General features: G+C 40.6%; 1 protein-coding gene across 3 annotated transcripts in view; it reads right to left on the bottom strand.

Annotated features, from left to right (window-relative positions):
- Nucleotides 1–20,281, bottom strand: part of dennd5b (DENN/MADD domain containing 5B) — a 128,271-nt gene that overhangs the window by 76,655 nt on the left and 31,335 nt on the right. For all 3 annotated transcript variants that reach the window (XM_046072063.1, XM_046072064.1, XM_046072062.1), the window contains exons 2-4: nucleotides 17,852–17,911; nucleotides 9,485–9,594; nucleotides 5,307–6,000 (exon numbers count right to left, since the gene is read on the bottom strand). In XM_046072063.1, coding sequence (XP_045928019.1) covers nucleotides 5,307–6,000; nucleotides 9,485–9,594; nucleotides 17,852–17,911 — 864 coding nt within the window. The remainder of the gene's footprint in view (nucleotides 1–5,306; nucleotides 6,001–9,484; nucleotides 9,595–17,851; nucleotides 17,912–20,281) is intronic.

Genomic DNA, 20,281 nt, shown 5'->3' on the forward strand with positions numbered 1-20,281 from the left:
AATCCATATAAGAGCAAAGTTCTATAGGATAAGTGTAGACATCTTGTTGGACACCAGATAAGGGTCTGAGCCTCCACGTAACCACTGACCTCTGCTCTCCCCTTAAAGGTCACTAATCCTCTATCCAGCTGCTACAGTGCTATGTTAAACTATAATGGTCAAATGCACATATGTTATACACCACATTATGAAATCTGGAAATGCAGGACATGCACATCAGCCTGACTGAGCATATCTGGTACCTACACTGGGACTCACCTGAGATCTGCACTCTACTGAGTGCATTCCTTCATGTGTTTGAAAAAGTGACAAGAGAATGATAGGTAGTGTTGTAGTACTCGAGAGCGGTCTTTAGACCACTTTTTGATGTTCTTGGTCTCGTCTCGGATTCGACCGCCTTTGTACTCTGTCTTGTCTCGGTCTCTGACATTGAGGACTCTAGTAGATTTTATTTCAAGACCAGTCAAGACCATAACTTTGGGAATATCAATAAATTGCTTTTGCATTGTCTGATTTGTGAACATCCTAACTTTGATTGGAAGTAAAACTTCAAATGCAACCAATAACCCTAATAAACGACCGTCACCCCTCCCTGCAATGCTTATGTTGATTTCAGGTTTAAGTTTTTGTTGTTTTTTGGCTGTTTTAATCGGAATGTGGATCTTTCAGATCAGTTTGAGACTTACCTATGATCTCGTTCCACATTTTATTGTGTGTCATGTAATGTGGGGAACTTGGTCTTGTCTCGGTCTCAATAAACTCTGGTCTTGGTCTTGACTTGGTCTCTGTTTGGGCGGTCTTGACAACAACACTACTGATAGGTGTGTGTGTGTGTGTGTGTGTGTGTGTGTGTGTGTGTGTGTGTGTGTGTGTGTGTGTGTGTGTGTGTGTGTGTGTGTGTGTGTGTGTTAGGTTCATGATTGGAGAGAAATGACTGCTCACTATATTTAAGAGGCCGTTGCGAAGCATGCATGTTTTGACAACCAAACATGAATGTTGTGACAGGAAAATGTAACTGCGTCTCTTTGACCTACCTGAATTCCCTAATACTTTCTCATAGTTTTTACATTTACGCAACTTTCACTTTTTGTGCACTATGTTTTGTAGCAACTTGTTTCACTGACTTACTCTGTTATGTTGGGTTGGTGGTGTAATCTTCATCTTTATCCATCTGCGTACACTCACTGTACACTCTCACTTTTATGTAATCATATTTATACTCGAGATTTAACCACTACCAAATTAATGTATAAACTTTTTGTAGCAGAAAAGGTGGTAGAAAATGTATGAAAGACTGCAAGTAACACAAAACCTGCCCATGGATGGATGTGACAACCATGTAAAATAGATGTGTGAATTCACAAGGCAAGTAAAGGGGGCGGAGAGAGAGCAGGGAGTTCAATATCAGGTTCACAGATTGTGTCCCGATTTTTCCCTGTATTGCACTAGCTCTTGTTGACATACATACACACTCCACCACCATGCTCTTTCCCTGTTATTAATTTATTCTGATCTACCTGAAATGAAATGAAGGTGAAGCCATCAATAGCCAACTCACTACTACTCATTGTGTCATCCAGCCAGTAAACAGATGTTTCCAAATTTCACAGCCGGCGTTGTGGTGAACCTTTTGGCCAATTTTATCTTGCATCTCGCTTGGATGGATCCTGTAAGCATGCTGAAGTTAGCATTTAGCTCAGAACACTGCTGTGTTCAAGTATAGATTCACAGAGCGTGCCATTGTAAAGTTTATGTTAGCAAACACCACCATTTTTACTTTTACTTGACCCCAACAAACATTACAGCCTCACAGAAGCACTACTGTGACTGCAGTTGTTTCAAGATGTTATCAAAGTCCATCTATAACTGTTTTCTCTGTGCCTAGTTAGCTTTCCATTTCATTGTTTGACACAATTTCCAAAACATCCATCCCAAACAAGATAGAAGATTTAGACACTAGGCCACGCAGAACAATCTCTCTCTCTCTCTCTCTCTGTACTGTGTGTTTAAGTCTGTATTTGCTTTCTTTCAAGTCTGAACAGGTTCAAAGTTTCTCCCCCACACACCTTTCTGTGGGATATACAGTGAGGGAGTCTGCCAGAAACACTCCAATTTGTTCATGTTACAGCAAATCCTTTCCGACCTGTTCCCCTTCATACTCACATCACACCAGGATAAGTTTAGCCTGACATGTCCCAAAAACTGCTACTCCTAAAGCGATATTCTTTCACAGATCATGAATGTTACCATCTTTTTTTACCCTCACACGGAAACACATCCCAGCTCATACAGCGAGGCCTTATGGGGAATATTGAGAAGGAATCCAGCAGTTAGTGATTTAATTTTTTCCTCTTGCTGAACTGAGTTGAGCGTCATTTTGTTAACAGACAGAAATAGCTAAGGGTGCTCCTTTAAAAAGGGCTGATTCATCTTTGATGTCAATTGCTGCACTGACAAAGAAACCCCCTGAGAGGTATGACAAGAACAAGCATGTAATTATAAAAAAATAAACAAATCTGATATGAAAGGGTTCAAGGATGCTGAAAAACAGGATGGGACATGTCGAGTCATTGTGAAACTGTAACATGCATCAGGGACTGATAACCACGCAGCTCAGTCTCACAAGGGAAGAAGAAAGCTGTCTGTGGTGAACAGCTGACATTTGGCATTATTCAAATGCAGAGATGGTAGACTTTAGTTCAGCTGCACCATGATAATGTGGTATAATAAAGAGTCAGAACATTACTGTATGGAGGGAAGATTAGAAAGAGATCAAAATAAAAGAGGCTTACAGAAGAATCTCATTCCATGACAAATCAAATAAACAAGCCAAAAAAATCAATTTCCTGATGGACAGATAACTTTACTCTTTGTTAGGAGTTACTTTAGCTGCTAACTCTAACTGATATATTAGCTGATTCTGCCCGGACTGGAAGCTTGGTTCTTCGGGGGTGTGTTGATGTTTACACTTCTGTTCGTACAGGAACATGGAGCAGTGTCTCATTAACAGGGAACATTCTCCAGCTTTTATTTACTGAACCCTTGCATCACCTGCCAGCAGCTAAATTACACTGGTGCAGGGTTCTACCCCTCATTACCAAGAAATTAGAGCTTGTTGACAGAAGTGGCACACATTCAGATCTCTGACTGAATACCTGAACAAAACAAGGACATTTTTTCCCCGATTCAGGTATAGTTTTAATTGGTTCTCTCCAAGAGTGATTGCCTTTGACCCTGATAGTTCTCGACTAACAACAGTTTATCTATCAGCCTAGAACTTCTTTGCAGCATCTCCAGCTATAGCAGGTCGACAGAAGCAAAGGTTTTGAAAGTTGCCTCTGTGCATGTACGATGGAAATATAGCACCCTCACTGTGACAACAAGACTGCATCCAGCCTGTAACAAATCATCATTTTACATTACAGATTACAAAAACATTATACAATGTGTTTGTTAGTGACCTTTCGAGGTGTTGGTGGGTGTATTTTTCAATTTCTTTAGCTAACTGTGCTGATTTCAGCTCTCTATTTAACAGGCAGACTGCAGATTGGCATACATATGTTTTGTCTCATTTGCAAATGAAGCAAATAAGAATCATGTCTTAACCCCCTTTGGTATTTAGCACATTTCCCAAAATACTGAACTACTCTTACTTGTCCAACGAAGGTTAAAATCAAGGGCAACTGGACTAAGATTTTAACCTTCGTTGGATAACTATGACCTGGATGACTGAGAATCTTCATAGAAATCTTGCTACTCTTACTTGCAATCTTTACTTTTTCTGCGGCTGAAAAAATGTAAAACACCAATGCATGGTTGCCAGAAGATTTAATCCAGAACATAAATTTTAGAAAAAGTTTCAGTGCAGTTATTAACAGCAGTGCCCCAGTAGCACAGTATATCCCACAAGTCAAACACACAATCTGTCCTGAAACTGTCTTCTAATTTCACCCTGTGGCCTACTGACGGCTAAAATCACTCCCTCTGTGCTGCTGCAGTACAGCACAGAGCAATACAGTCAACCAATCAGATTACAGCATCTAATCCTCAGCCCCTTCGGTCTCATTACATGCTGTGGCTCCAGCGAAATACCATCTCACACTGAAGTGACACAACCCCAGTGCTCTATCAGAGGGGTCGACAGAGAACATTTCACAATTCTGTAGATTGAAAGAGAAATAGACACTCTTATAAACCGTAGTGTGGGTGTGTTACTATAGATACTGTGATCTAGTTAGTATCTGTTGTCCAATTTGAGTAAAAGATGCACAAGGGTAACGTGATGGACTACTACAACCTGCAGGGTGAAGCTCAGAGCATAACTGTCCTCCAAAATGAGTAAAACTCTTCACAGCAAAGGAACAAACATGGTAAAGTTTGTTAATCAGCCTGCTGCAATCCTTTATTTTATTCCTCTGTTCAGTTTTGACAAGCAGTACCTTTTTACTGTGATTAGAATGTAATCCATGCATACATTTTCAAACGTAAAAACAATGATTATGTGATGTTGCCCTACAAACACGGAATGGTCCTCCTATGCACATGCTGCAGAATACTGTAGATACAAGGTTTTACTTTGGGGTTGTGGATTTGGCGTGTGTGCTAACCTTTTCTATTGTCTTGACTCATGCAGCACAGAAGATAAAACAAACAAGCTGCAGAGAAAGTTTCAGAGTGTGCTGCAGACTGAAGGAGTCACAGAGTGAAACTGAGAAAGAGTAGGACAGAGGAATGTAGGACGAATGTGACCTCCGTCCACAGTAGTTCAAAGTATCTGCTCTGTATGTAAGGGTAATGTGCACCAACACAACCAGCAGCACACAGTATCTCACTGCAGCGGTGAATAATAGATGAAGGGAAACCTAGAAGGAGGGAAATCTCAGATAGCTCAGTTAGCTTTATATCTAGCCATTCCCTTCATATGCTCACTGCAGGGTGCCTCTTTTTACGCTGTTTTGTTGCCTGTCCGTCATTTATTACATGAAGTCCCGTTGCAGTATTTGGACTATTAATTTTCAAAATCAATGGGTCTTCATGGGTTCTTTGATAATTGGACAAATAAGGTTCAGTAAAGTTTAGTGTGATTTGCTGTCACTTTATGGAATTTGATTCCCCCGTGCACACCACCAAAGCTGAACAGTGAGTATGGTGTCAGTCCGCATGACTTTGCAATAAGTCCGAGTGAACAAGAAATGGATCCAAACTGGCTACATGATAAATTTTGTCATTTTTTGTCACATTTTGTCTTATCATGTTCTAGATATGCGTATGACAGGCTATGATGCTGACTTTATATGAATCCTTACCTTGTGAGTATAGAAGGATCTGCATCTCCAGCAGGGTGCAGGTGAACACCTGGACCAGGTTCTCCACGCCCAGTAGACTGAAGGCCTCTGCGAGGGGGAAGTCAGCCAGCGGCAGCTCCCCCAGCCCAGGCCTCTGGCACACGATGGGTTCGTACACACCATGGAACTTGAGCGAGCGTCCCGGAGCAGGCAGCGGTACCTCGTACAGGATGTTGTGAATGTAGCTCTCCAGTGGCAGCGGGGGGGCGGTGGCTGCAGTAACAGCCCTGTGCAGCTGCGACAAGAAGCGACGGCAGGCAAGCATGAAGGGCATGGGTGTGATCAGACATAAGGCCTTGGACACATAGAGGGTGTCCCGCGAAGAGTCGTATACACCTGCCCTGCGAGACGAAGATGAGGAGGATGAGGATGTCGGGGAGTCGGTCTCGTCTAAACTGCTGGCCAGAGAGTCCATGCTGGAGGAGGAAGAGGAGGAGGCAGAGGAGGAGGAAGAAGGGGGGTTGGTGGAGGCATTGTGCATCTGGTAGAGGGTCTGCATGGCAGAGCAGATCTGTGGGCTGGTCACCTCCTCGTAGAAGGTGTGGACGAAGCCGTAGGTCCGAGAGCCGTCCTCCTTTGTGATGATGAAGGAGTGGAACTGTGGATCACGCTGGTCAGCCTGCGTCCTGAACGAGAGCCCTTTAGGCATACATAGCTGCAGGGAAAAGGGAGGGAACAGGAGTCAATCACCACATTGGAGCAGACTACTGTCAATTCTTGTTCAAACCACTACCAAATGCTGATTTTGTCTTTAAAATGATTGAGAGGGCATACGTTTTATACGTTAGCTTTTCTTCAGTGTCAACAGGTCAGATCTGTAGGGCGGGTAGCGGCATGTACGACTATCTACCACACTGTCTGTTCTGATACTATCACTGGTGACGCCAAGTTGGAAATCTTCAAATTCCACACAGTGTACTACAAAATTGTAATTTTAAAGATATTTAGTGTTTAAAAACTGAGAGAAATTCCAAAGAGATAAACCTTCTCTAATACATCTTAACTGGCTTATTTTGTATGCCAACATGTATTAGAGGAAAATAATTCTAAAATAATATAATATAATGCAAGAAATATATTGATTTAAGAGTGAAGCAACTGACCACATGCTCCACCTAAAAGTACTGAATGGACTTGAGGGCATTTCACAGACAGCAGGATACTAGTATGGGACACATGTATTTTCATGATGATTGAGATGGATTTTCCAATAACCAAACAGATAAAGAATGCTTCATCCTTCATTCTTGACATGAAAACAGCAGTTGCAACAATCCCATCTCATTTAATAGCTGTTCTGGAGCTTTTGACTACATTATATCAGATAAGATTCTTCATCTTATGGCGTACAGAGCAAAGGATTAGTTTGTATTCTTGGAAGTCAAGAAGTCAAATGGGCTCTCACTGGGTGTTAGACTCATAATGGCTGGTGACTGAGTTGCTGCCCAAGTATCTGGGTCCCCCGCTCACACTGGGACCTGGATCCCAATGAGCAGCAGAAAATGGATGGATAACAGTGATGGAAGCTGCAGTTTTGGTATTTGTAAGGACAAACAGTGGTGCTTTGAACTAAATGTTAACACAGAGTGTAAGCATTTGCATTGCTAAACACACTATGCACTAAACACAACTGAGGCACAGCAGATGCTGATGGCAGTGTCATTAGTTTTGCATTAGTGTTGGATAATACACTTTGAAAAATAGATGAAAAGAGGATCATCCTGTGGGAAGCACCAATGTCTGTACCCAAATTCACTGCAATCCTTCCAAAAATTTATGTCATAATAATAATAATAATAATAATAATAACAGCCTCCCGGTGGCGCTACAGGAAAAGTCAGAGGATCACCAAGTCAGGGGGATTCATCCTCTGGGAACATGAAAGTCTGTACAAAATGCTGGTGAGTGATGCTTTCACATTCAGAGTCATATAAACAGCCAGTCAGTTTTCCATTGTGGAAATGTTGTACCTGTACCTGCTTCCAGCAAGCTGAGGGATACTAAAATGTGACGTGAAAACACGACAGACTGCTGATTGGTCAGAGAGAATATTCACTATTCACTGCATCATCATTGCACCAGACAGAGGCCAGTTTTATATTTTACAGTTTTCTTATGGAATTTCATCACTAAATCCACTTCTGAGAAATTTTGAGCTGAGAAATCAGCTGTGTAGATTTCCAATATTGACAGTTTTAGAGAAGTGATGGCGGAACAAAAATGTGCTTGAATATTTTCGGAGTTGAGGAGCTCAGCGAGTGGCTGCGGGGGAAGCCTGCTGTGACCCGCGGGAGCAGCGTGTGAGGCCGGCCAGCCGCCCGCTCACAGAGCCCTCTGCTCCCGCCGTCACACAGACCGCTGCAGCAACAACGGCAGAGGAAAAGCTGGAAGGTTTTCATGCTGCTTATCTGTCTTTACATTCTGAGGAATGTAGAAACGTTTTAATTTAAAAAAGAGAAAGCTGTGTGGATCGCTGGTGTGTGTGTCGCATTGAACATTATGTTAGTTGTGTGTGGCGTCGCTATGACGACCAGCTACATTAAGGGTTACTATCTCTGGGTCCTATCTCCAATGGAAAACGGAGCAGGGCCAAACCGAGTCGAGTAGAGTCAAGGCGAGTTGAGCTTGTACTGGTAATGGAAAAGCGCAAATTTCAAGTTGGTGCTCACTGCTCTGCAAACACACATACACATATGTATGAGCTTTAGAGTCTGCATACATGAACTAACTTCCACTTTCATGCATTTACATTTTGTCTTTACAGAGACACACACACACACACTGGCTTGGTGACCTAATTTGACTATGCATGAGTCATGTGTCCCACTGATCAGTTCTGACAGATCATCTCTCCTCCACACTCAGCCTGTCTGACATTAGTCATCACCACGACCGCATTCTTTATTTCATGAGTTTCACCTCTCAGCTCTCAGTTAGAAACATGCTCTAAGTCCCTCATTCAGCCTTTTCCCTGTTTGTTGTTGATTTTGATGGCGGGCGCAGGAAGTGTGATTACACTCCCCCATCACTTGCCTCCCAGCAGGAGGAGGAGGAACAGCAGGGATGAAAATCTTCCTGAGAGGAGAGGCTGATGCAGAGCAAAAAGAGGGGCGGTGGAAGTCACAGAAAGAGAGAGAGAAATGATGCTGCTTCTACAGAATCTCTCTCAGCTGTCACCCTAGACAGCTCGCAATCATCTGGGTGTTGGGTTTCAGACGCCACGCTGCTGCATAATGGCCTGTTTCCATGCCGACGTAAGGCGATAACCGGGGCTGAATTATTCAGCAGTGCTGACGCCAGGGCAGGTGGAACAATAGGTGACCTTCCATCACGACACACGCACACACACACACCTTTCTGAAAACCTCTCAGTGTCTTTTTTTTAGTGAAATAGAAGGATTTCAGGGGATCACACTCTTTATAATATTATTTACAGAGACCCAACAATTCCCTCCATGAGCAAACACGGGCCACAGCAGCAAGGAAAACTCCCTTCTATCAGGTTGAAACCTCGAGCAGAAACGAGAAACAGGGAGCTCAATTCCAGCAATGTCTCTCTTTTTGAGGTCACATGATCCACAGCCCACTACATACTTACTGAACAATATATTACCTCTCAGGGTGTAACACAACACTGTTATCTATAGCTTAATATTTCTTCTTGTGTTGAGAGTCCTGCAGTATGTGAACGATGTCTGTGAGATCTGATGACTCTGACAAGAAGAGGTGCCACTTTTCCAAACACCTGCCTTTTAATCAACTTTTCATCCAACTTCTCGACATTAAACCTCTAAATTCAGACAACAAAATAGGAAGGTGTTTTTGCAGCCCTCCATGCAAAGCTGTCTTGGTAATTCCACAGAGATGGGAGGGGTTTTATATATCACTCGGTTACCCAGGATCCCTTGAGAATGCACCATGTGTCTTAATGCAGGGCCTGCCCTATATCCTCAAAATGTGTGGTTTCATCCTTAGAAGGAAGCCAAGCCCTAAACTGCTAGTTTAAATAATCCACAGGCCGTTTCCTCTGTGAATGATCCCACTGGTCTCTTCCTGCCTGCTGGGGGTATTACTGGACAGTTCTGTTAATCCTCACTCTTCTACTCATTTTCCCCAATATAATGGTACAATTCACATACCATGTTGACAGCATCCTGGTCGAAGGGGTTCCACTCCACGTTCTCAGGGTAGCGTGCTAGGACTTTGGACTTGAACGTCCTCTTCAGGGGGCTTTGCTCAAAGTTTTCACCTAGTCAGACAAAGAAAACATAGGGAACACAAATGGTCAGAATCATGACTACCAGTTGGTCATGCCAAGTCTAACATCTCCAGTATAAACTCCATTATATTTTTATGTGAAGCTTTAACCCTTTCATGCATGACATCCACAACAATGGACAGATATTTGGAAGCCATTTTGAACAATTTAAGTTATAGTACCATGTTCCAACCACCACATACGTACCCCCAAAGTGTTGTCTTCAATTCCATTTGATTATTATCTTTTACATCTCTGTCATTTTGATATACTGTATCATAAATTCAAAACAGGGGAGGGAAGTGGCGATGCACCAAATACCTCAGCAACAACTGTAACATCCTTTTATTCTCAGAATTTTTTTTTCAACTAAATAGGATGTTAGAAATACTTTTATTCAGATTTTAATTATATATTTCTTGAAAATGTATCCGTTTTAGTAAATGTTTAAAAAACATATTGTTTTTTGGACCTATATTGAGATCCATTTAATCACTTTTGATGCCGTTGATGCTGTGTCCACTGTGGACATATTTCAAAATTAAATACATTGGGAAATAAAGTTTATAGGCATATTTTTTACTTGTTTAAAAGTAAAAACAAATATTAAAAGGGGTTATATGTAATTTTTGAAAGATTGCAACCTGGTGTGTGCTCGTACGTGTGCTCGCTTGAACTCTTAAGCGAGCATAATCTGAAACATACAGAGATCCCATAATCAATGCAGAAACACTGGCATGCTGGCTGTGGCTTTTCTCCAGACATGTTCAGACTTTGTTACTTCAAATATTGGCACAATCCTCCTAGAAAAAAGGCAGTGTGACAGCGACTACAGACAGGGAGACAACTTCACACAACATGCAGGTAAACTCCCACTGCAACGTTACAGTAATATTTTTATCAGCTTGAGGTTGAACTAATCCATGCTCGTTACATGATAACGTTACATTTACTGCATTTAGCCGACGTGCTACATCAGCGTTACCTCGCCTGTCTGCTTTTATATGTTATTATCTTTCACTGGAGGCTAAGTACTGTGAGCACAGTTAAATGTACTGGATGATAACAAAACAGTTAGTGAGCTGAATATTTTTAATGAGATTGTTGCTTACTTTAACAGTTAGAGTAATAGTAAGTAACATTAATGTAGTGGACGGTTCTCATACTGTGATGTTGTCCTGCACCGTTATTTTGCATTATTATGTGGTAACATAAGTTAACAGTAACAGGTTACTGTAATATTAATTTATTCCCATAACTAGTGTGTAACGGATTACTATTTAAAAAGCTAATGGAAGAATGGAGAATGAGGGAGAGAGGCGTTCCTTCCACAGCTGGAAGTACCTCCATTATTGTGTCACAGTCTAAGATGCAAAGAACATTGTCGTCCGTTATAAACGATGTGCGAACAATTCTACATTTAATTTATTGAAGCATCTGCTAAAGTAGCACTGCAACGTGAACCTCAGAAAGAAACTGCGGCTGTTACTGCCAGTGATGCATGGTCTCGTGGGGAGAGAGTGTCGTTAAGGAAGGTTTAATATTTTGTAAAAACACCGAATACTGCTCTTATAAATACATGTACCGAAAACAGTAGTTCAAAAGTCGGGATTTACTTGCTTAATTTTTTATTTCAGCTGGTGGTGCTAAGAAACGTTATGTTTTGTAAAAAGCAAATGCCTTGCTGCTGTTATGATTAGGATTTTAGTTAAAAAGTCGGGAGAGAGACTTCTTTGTTTGTGGGGGGGTAGAGAAAATAAAATAGTAATGTAACTACTTACTTTTATCACCCAGTAATAAGTAAAGTAATACTGTTACTTTTTTAAGGAGTAATAAGTCACTAGTAACTTATTACAATTTCTGAGTAACTTGCCCAACACTGGACCTAACTTGCACCGGACAATTGCACCTTTCTTACGTTCACCGTTGTCACTGACATCATCTGATTCTCTTTGGCCTGACAGGCTTCACATAAACCTTTAATGTTGTTTTGTATTCTAATGTGGAGTTTATGTTGGAGTTTGTGCTGTGCTGGGGGCCGGTTGTTGGCAAACTATTCCGGGTTAACAGTTTCTATCACAGGTGGGAAATCAGGTTAAATCAGGGAAGCATCAAAGCATGAAGCTGTGTAGAGTCAGGAACACTGGCACAGTGGTTTGTACAGGGACTGAAAAGCAGCACTGGGAGAATGACCTCATGTCCAATATATGACACTCTGGATGGGGCTTTTCACTGACAGCCACGCTGACTGCATGCATGAGATTCCTCTGTGTCAGCAGCTGGGCTGCTCTACGTTTCCCCCATCTCAACACACATCTCACACACACACACACACACACATACTTCAGGGGATCAGTGAAGGTCAAATTATTCTCTGTATAATAGCTGCAATGGACCATGAGGCCATATCCGCACATACAGACAAACGTGTAGTATGAAAATAACCTCATGATTGTCTGTGTCCATTTCCACGTTGTAAACAGCAATGGTGTCACAGAGCATGTCAGACAAGGCAAGAGAAAAAAAAATCTGTCTTGCTAGTCCTTTTGTTGAGAAATTATGAGATGTCCCAGATTCCACTATGACACACTACATGGGATAAAATGAAACTGTTATGACTGAAGCTCATTTTTGCTCCCAAAGCTCCACATAAACACCAACTATTTTGACTGGCCCAGTTAGGCCTATCATTTTTTTACAAGGCTGAGTGTCCAGCACTGCTAGCAGCAATGTGAGGCTGTATCTGGACACGGTGACGCTTTGAGCTACATGCTAACATCAGCATGCCAACATGCTCACAATGACAATGCTAATTTGTAAAAGTATCGGACAAATATTCATTATTTACACTGAATAAAATTATAAATGCAACACTTTTGTTCATTCAAAGGAGGACCTGCATGTCTACCAAAATTCATGCCACTGCATTGTTAAATGCGTTCCACTGAAACCGAGAATGTCAACCTCATGGTGGCGCTAGAGGAAAAGAGAGAGGATCACAAAAGTCATTAGGATTCATCATCTGGGAACCTGAACCTGACACTATGATCGGCTGATGCTGCCCTAGGTGAGCGCCTCATTGTGTGTGTGTGTGAGTGAGAGAGTGAGTGAGAGACAGACAGTTGTCTCAGCTGCATATCAGAGACAAACTGTGTATGCAGGACAGCCATGCTGGGAGTCACATGGCCAGCAGCTGCTCGGGACACAACAGCCGTCCACAGCTGGTTCTCTACTTTCTCACTACATCCATTTCATCCAGCAAACTGACTCCAACACAGCAGTCAACTGCTTTCTGTACATGCACCACTGAACAACAGTCACACTATTGCTCTGTGAGAAATTGGGCTGTTGGGCTTATTCCTAATCTTTCTAAACGCAGCATCAGCAAAATGCTTTATATGTAAAATGGAAACACTCAGGGAGAAAATGTTTAGAAAATTCAAATTGTGTTTCCCTCTGCTGTGTGGTGACAGGAAGAATGCATACAGAGGAGGCCAGGGAGGAGCACAAAAGCACAAATGTTAAGGGAAACGTAAGTATCATGGCAGCAGTAACAGGAAAGGGAAGAGCAACAAAAGGTTAAGAAATGAAAGTTTCAGTATTTTTCATAACCATTTATATCAGATCTGTGGGAAGTTTTTCTTCTAAGTCATTTCTTCGGTTGATTTTACAAGCTTGAAATTTTCCTGAAAGGAGCAATGTACTTTGGTACTAATTATAGGGACAACAGAAAATAACCTCAAGTATACTGTTTAGTAATTAATTATTTCTTATTCCTTTTTTTATTCCTTTTGAAACTTTATGTCCCATATTGTATGCTGAATTGTCTTCTTGCTTTTTTACTAATTTCACATTTTTGCTTGTTCCATATGCTTTGCACCAAAAAAAGGACTCTTCACCACTGCCTCCATTTACCCTATAATTAGTACTAAGTTACGTAGTTCATGCCGAAAACGTTGTACAATATTTTAGACCATAATTCAGAAATTATGGCCCCCTGGGTTTCTTTTTTTGCAGCATGCTTCTCTTGTTGTTATTGCAGAAAATTGTGTCCTCTTACATTTAATCTTTTATGCATGTTCTTTTACTATTTTTTATATTATTATTATTATTATTATTATTATTACGTATTACGTACCTAGACTGTGTAAATGATGATGCATTTGCTCGGGGCCAGACGTTAGTGACTGTCTTAGGAGACAGAACCTCTGGTCCAGCTGATTTGTGTTGTAGTTATTCTCTATTTATTCTCTTTTGTTAAATAAATTCTTCAAAGACAACGGTTTGTTGTAACTCAATTATTTGCGCAACCTCTCACCAGGAATATAATTTCCACGACATTGTAGATGTGTTATCAATATGTTTTGTTGTTTTTATGTTTGCATGACATGACCATCATGCTTTTGCTCCTAGTGTTATAGTCCATGCGGGACATCGTAGATCTACAGTAGAAGGAAGGATATCCGCTGTTCATCACCTCTGCCTGAGTAGGCGCAGTATTATCTCTCCCCTGGTGTGTTTAACAGGAAACACGGACTTTCAATTCTTTCAAGACAGGTCTTTAAGGGTTAGTTCACTCAAACCACAAAAACATACAAACATCCTGTCAGCAGATTTCATAGAGACTATTTCTTCAGTAGAAGGTCGTTAGGTCGTAAGTTACTGGTTGATGGTATATTCTGTTGACTTTCCACAGTAGTAAGGATGCAGTTGTGAATGCAACAAACAAAAGTCCATTCACCAGCATTGTATCGGGGTAAGAGCAGAAATCTTAGAGACTGTATACCTGTAAAAACAACAATGGCATAGGGCATAGTGACTTTGAGTCCTGGCTGAGGTGTCTTCAAAGATAAAACTAATGGCTGCATGACTCACACACAAGAGGTTTTTTACAGTCAACTATAGACTAGTGATCTACGAGGTGAAAGCTATTCTGAATCAATAACTTCATTTATTTCCACTGGGAAAATGTAAAACATCATAAAAAGGCTTTCTTAGGGAGCATCCCTGACATGGTGCTGATACTGGGGTCAAATCTGCTCTGTAGTCAGTGTAATCTGTGGGCTATTAAACCTCACCACTAACACAAACACCATTCAATTTTCTTTGGATGACCAGATCTCCAACAGTCATGGTACAAGGTGGAGACAAATCTACACTGATTTCAGATAAGTGAATGGGTTCTGTAACTGGGAGCGCTGGTGTACTGACTGTAGACAATTTCCTTCCTTTCCTCATTTACCTGATGTCTTGATAAGTTTAGCATACTTTCTACAGTATTGATTCCACCGTTAGGAGTTTTTAATAACAGAACTAATGTTTGTCACTCACTAAATAATTCCTATCTTTCTACTTTGGAGTTTTTTCAGAGTAAGCTCCTGCCATTGAAACACTTTCTACACAGATGTTTCACATTAAATGTCTGGCTGCAACTAACATTTTTTATTTTTACTTTCGATGAATATGCCGATTCTTTTCTCGATTCATCAATTAATTGTTTATAGTTATCATCTATAAAATGTCAGTAAATAGCAGAAATGCTTATTATCATTTCCCAGAGCCCAAAGTGAAATCTGGAAGGACCTATTTGTCCAAGACCAAAAGACATTCAGTTCACTATCATGTAATACAAAGGAAAGCTTCCAATCCTCACAAGCTGAAACCAGCAAATGTTTTTCCTAAATTATTATCAACACTTTCTGTTAGTCAAAGAAATAAAAGTAGCCAAATACTAATCAGAAATGACTATTGCGAATTTAACATGAGGCATTATATTCCAGGTGATTCCATGTTGTTTACCGTGCCTTGTTTTAGCAGTCAGCCTTCATTTGTTCATCCAGCAGACTCTTTCATTATCTGAATGAGAACTTGCAGTAAGAATTATAGTAAGGCTGCAAAATACATTTTTGCTATGATGGCGCTGGAATTAAACTAACATGAAATGAACAGAAAACTAAATAAAGTGGAGGAGGCAGGAAAACTAATCTGGAGAGGAACAAAAGAAATACACAACTATCACATGCAGACATGAGTGAAGGTGAGGGGGTGGGGTGTTGTTCACGGTGATGAAGGAGCGCTTCACTCAGTGCATCAGTGTGGCTCACGCACATCTGATTTTGTTGAAGCGTGTACAAATAGCAGCACAATGGCCTCAAGTTGTTGTCAACTCATTTCAGAGGACTTGCATGCATACACAGGTCTCTCTCTCTCTCTCTCTCTCTCTCTCTCTCTCTCTCCTACACACACACAAACATAATCATTTCACTACTTGGCTGTGTGGCCCAAGGGGCCCAGGGCTTTGTGTCCTCTCAAAGCAGGCATAAGGAGGAATGACTGAAACCCAGAGGCCCTCAACCATGACAAACAGAATGTGACAAGGAAAGGATGAAGAATGGAAGACAAGAAAATGGGAGAAGAGAAGAAGCTTGTTTTGTTTAAGACCTCCATCCTCTACTTTTATTAACTCCCAAAACTCCAGGCTGCATGCAGGAACAGACGTAGAAAACAAAGTGATATCCTTATCAGCTTCAAAAGTGTCCTAAAGCTAATCAGTTCACTGTGATATAAAAAGAAGAAAAACAGAAAATCTTCACATTTCAGAAAATTACTATTTATCAATTATCAAACTTATCTATTAATCCACTAATTGTAGGAGCTCTAGTTGCATTATAAATAAAGTGAAGTTAAAGTTGTGGAAGGCTTTTCATGTCTAGATGGTGCTAAATTATGCTTTTCCCTATTTATATAATAAACGTTCCTGGTGGCAGATTTGATGTAGCGAATGAACATTTATGCCATAAATGACTTGCCCACTGGCAAAACCTCTTGGCCGTTGTCTGGTTAACGTTCTGTTAGGAGGCCAGTGTCTGAAGTGTCTGTCTTTAGGAAAAGACTAATCAAGTAGGGAGTCTTATTTTGTGAAACGATCTTGGTGATCATATTAAAATTGGCATGGCAACTTCAGTAATAGGAATCTCCCAATACAATCTTCATTCATGTAATGTCAATAATAACTGATTCAGCTTGTTCTGAACAAGGCATTCTTTATGATCTGGTGGGTTGGACATCGCTGACCACCCGCAGAAAACAGCACTGGTATATTTTTATATATAAAGCCATGCTAGGTAAACTTCCAGCTTACCTCTGTAACCTTCTCTGTCTCAATTCTGCTAGATAAAAGCTACGCTCCTCCAAGTGGTTGCTTTTTAATGTACCCAGGTTTTTGACAGATCTGGGGAAAACTGCATTTTCATACTATGCACCCTGGGCATGGAATAATTTGCAAAAAGATCTTAAACTAGAAGAGCATCATAAAGAATGTGGTGAAGGAGACATGTGATTGTTTTTCTTGAGAGGCCATTGTGTTTGAATAGATGTGTTTTTTGTGTTGTTTTTTTGGTTGTTTGTTTTTGTGACTTTTGTCATGATTGTACGAAGCATTTTAATATGTTGCAGCTACCTTGGCCAGGTCTCTCTTGTAAAAGAGATATTTTATCTCATTGAGACTTCCTGGTAAAATAAAGGTAAAATAAGGACCACCTTATTTGGAGCAAGTACCTTATAAAGAGTAAAGTGTGCAAACACAAGTACAGATTCTATCTTTTATTTGCGTCAGATTTGTCAGACACATATTGAACATTTTATATTTCATGCTCATTTTCAGACTTCAGCTACGGGTTCTGAACATTAATCAGGCTGCCACTAAAATCTCTAGTGTTTCTACATTTTCAGACAACAAAAGGATTATAGGTCTCAACTTATAAAAAAAAAACTTCATATAGAAATGAAGTCATAGAAGCTGAAAGCTAATAGAATATGGATTCTATAAGGGATTTGAAAGGACTTGATAAGCGGACTCAATACTGGATTTAGATTGATCAAATCCCAGCAGTTTTCATTTAACTAATTTGATGCAACCTTTCAGTTAACTGCAGGGGTGATTATGAGCACAAAGTATATTATTAAACAGCATGAGTTGTAGAAGTTGGGGCTGCCTACTGAGAAGGGTCACACACAGAAACACAGAAATAGTTAGAAGATTTAAGTGTAAAAGACATGTGATAAACCATTCTGTGTCTGAGGTGATTACGAGAAAATCCCATTTATTTTCCTGAAGTCACAATGGACCTGTAGATGTATACTGAGGCAAGGCTGCCATCACATAGGTCACATAGCTTACGAGGTGTAAGGGACAGTGTGAGGTGTAGCGCTCCGTTATGCAGGAAGGGAACGGTTGATGGTGTTTTACCTGTGGCCGCAGTATCAGGATCCCTGCCTTGGCGGTCTGCTTCTAGCCACTGGTACAAAGCTAGGGATGAGCCACGCATGCAGAAAAACATGGAGCAAAAAACAAAGACAAAGCGCAATGTCAAAACAAATGCACACAAAAAGCAAATTAATAAATGCATGAGAATGAGTAGAGAAGGAACATGACACTTACACTATCAGTAACACAACATGGCATGGCATTAAAGACATAAAACACAGGCTTGAAAAAGAGTATTAGCATTCCAAACAAGCACTTTTTACTTTTCTGTAAATTGTAGAGGTCAAATGGCCTCATAAGAAGGCAACAGCAAATGTCACAAAATTCAGACACCTGCAGTATGTTAGATACAAATTGTGGATCATTGTCTGTGAAATGTGACATTCCCTTCTGTCTCCTCTTTTTACTTTAATGTTTGGTCTTTCAGGAAGTAAAAAGTGCCATTATGGAGGTGCCAGGCTCAGTGAAAATGTTTGCTGCATGACAACGTCTGCCTTGAATGATGGAGCTGTGAGTGAAGTATAGGAGCATGTGACTTAGTGTTAGTGAGCAGCAACCTCTTCAGAGTCAAACCAAGCAGCAGCATTTTCACAGCAACAAACATTTACAGGAGCAGAAAGCCACTGACGTCAAAATTAGGTGTGCAACAAACTGTATGAATGAGGAGGGCATTTGTACTTGCTTGTGTATCTTGGTTTAACATCTTAAACCCCACTGGCCCAAAGTCAGTGGAAACACTTGTGCAGTCAAACTTTGTTCAGAACGAAAGAACTTTATTTTGTATTCTTGTGGCGAACTCAAGGTTTTCAAAGACACCGAATGTCAGGCAGAATTTGCAATAATACGTCTAAAATGATGCACGAAACATCTAAAATATTTATTTGATAGAATAGGCTAGCCATAAAAAAAAAACAAGTCTTAAATTTCAATATTTGAGCAGTGCTTGAACAATCCAGGGTTTTTCCAACAAAAACTGGAAAATGGATTAAAGGGGTCATCCAGTGATTTAGCATCACGCTTCCTTATTTATTAGGTTGGGGGACTAACAAGAAACAGAAAAAACAACAATGGTCAAAATTGGACCAGCAGATGCACAGACATCATGACTTTTAGTCCCTAGTATGGCTTTCTATTATAAATGTGTAGTCTCGTAGGATTTCAATGTGTCTAAAGATGCAAACTTCTGCAAATGAATGTGTTCCATATGTGCTGTCATGTCCACTGTATGACTGAGGAAGCTGTGTCAGACAGCTACTTCAGGCTCTGCAGGAGGGGAGAGGACCCCTCTGTTCCCCTCATCTCAGGGTTAACACACTCTTTTTGAAGCAGGGTCCAGCACTATGCCTGCCATGTTTCAATACAAAATGTCTCTAATGTTGTAAAAACTACAATGTAATATGGTGCAACAATGTGCACACTGACAGAAAGCCGTGCATGTATTAAGAGGGGGAAAACACACACACACACACACACACACACACACACACACACACACACGTTTAGGTTATAAGATCATTACAGTGACACAAATATAATTTTGTGCAGTTGATATATTATTTTTTTATCTCAATTTCTTAGTGAGTTTGCATGCAAGTATGTGCATGTTAACTAACACAGAGAAAAATAGGAAATACGAGAGAGAGATGGAAATACATCAAATATAGAACACTCGTGGTTAAAAGGTGATTATTGTCATTATCAAGTCCAAGATGTTTAGTTTTATATCTTCCTCAGTCTCTGCACATTCTACATTATATATATATATATATATATATATATATATATATATATATACACACACATACACACTACCGTTCAAAAGTTTGGGGTCACCCAAACAATTTTGTGTTTTCCTGAAAAGTCACACTTATTCACCACCATACGTTGTGAAATGGAAGTCAAGACATTGACAAGGTTAGAAATAATGATTTGTATTTGAAATAAGATCTTTTTTACATCAAACTTTGCTTTCGTCAAAGAATCCTCCATTTGCAGCAATTACAGCATTGCAGACCTTTGGCATTCTAGCTGTTAATTTGTTGAGGTAATCTGGAGAAATTGCACCCCACGCTTCCAGAAGCAGCTCCCACAAGTTGGATTGGTTGGATGGGCACTTCTTGCGTACCATACGGTCAAGCTGCTCCCACAACAGCTCAATGGGGTTCAGATCTGGTGACTGCGCTGGCCACTCCATTACCGATAGAATACCAGCTGCCTGCTTCTGCTCTAAATAGTTCTTGCACAATTTGGAGGTGTGTTTAGGGTCATTGTCCTGTTTTAGGATGAAATTGGCTCCAATCAAGCGCTGTCCACTGGGTATGGCATGGCGTTGCAAAATGGAGTGATAGCCTTCCTTATTCAGAATCCCTTTTACCCTGTACAAATCTCCCACCTTACCAGCACCAAAGCAAC

This window comes from Micropterus dolomieu, linkage group LG16, assembly GCF_021292245.1.
Source record: "Micropterus dolomieu isolate WLL.071019.BEF.003 ecotype Adirondacks linkage group LG16, ASM2129224v1, whole genome shotgun sequence".
In the NCBI taxonomy this organism is placed as follows: Eukaryota; Metazoa; Chordata; class Actinopteri; order Centrarchiformes; family Centrarchidae; genus Micropterus; species Micropterus dolomieu.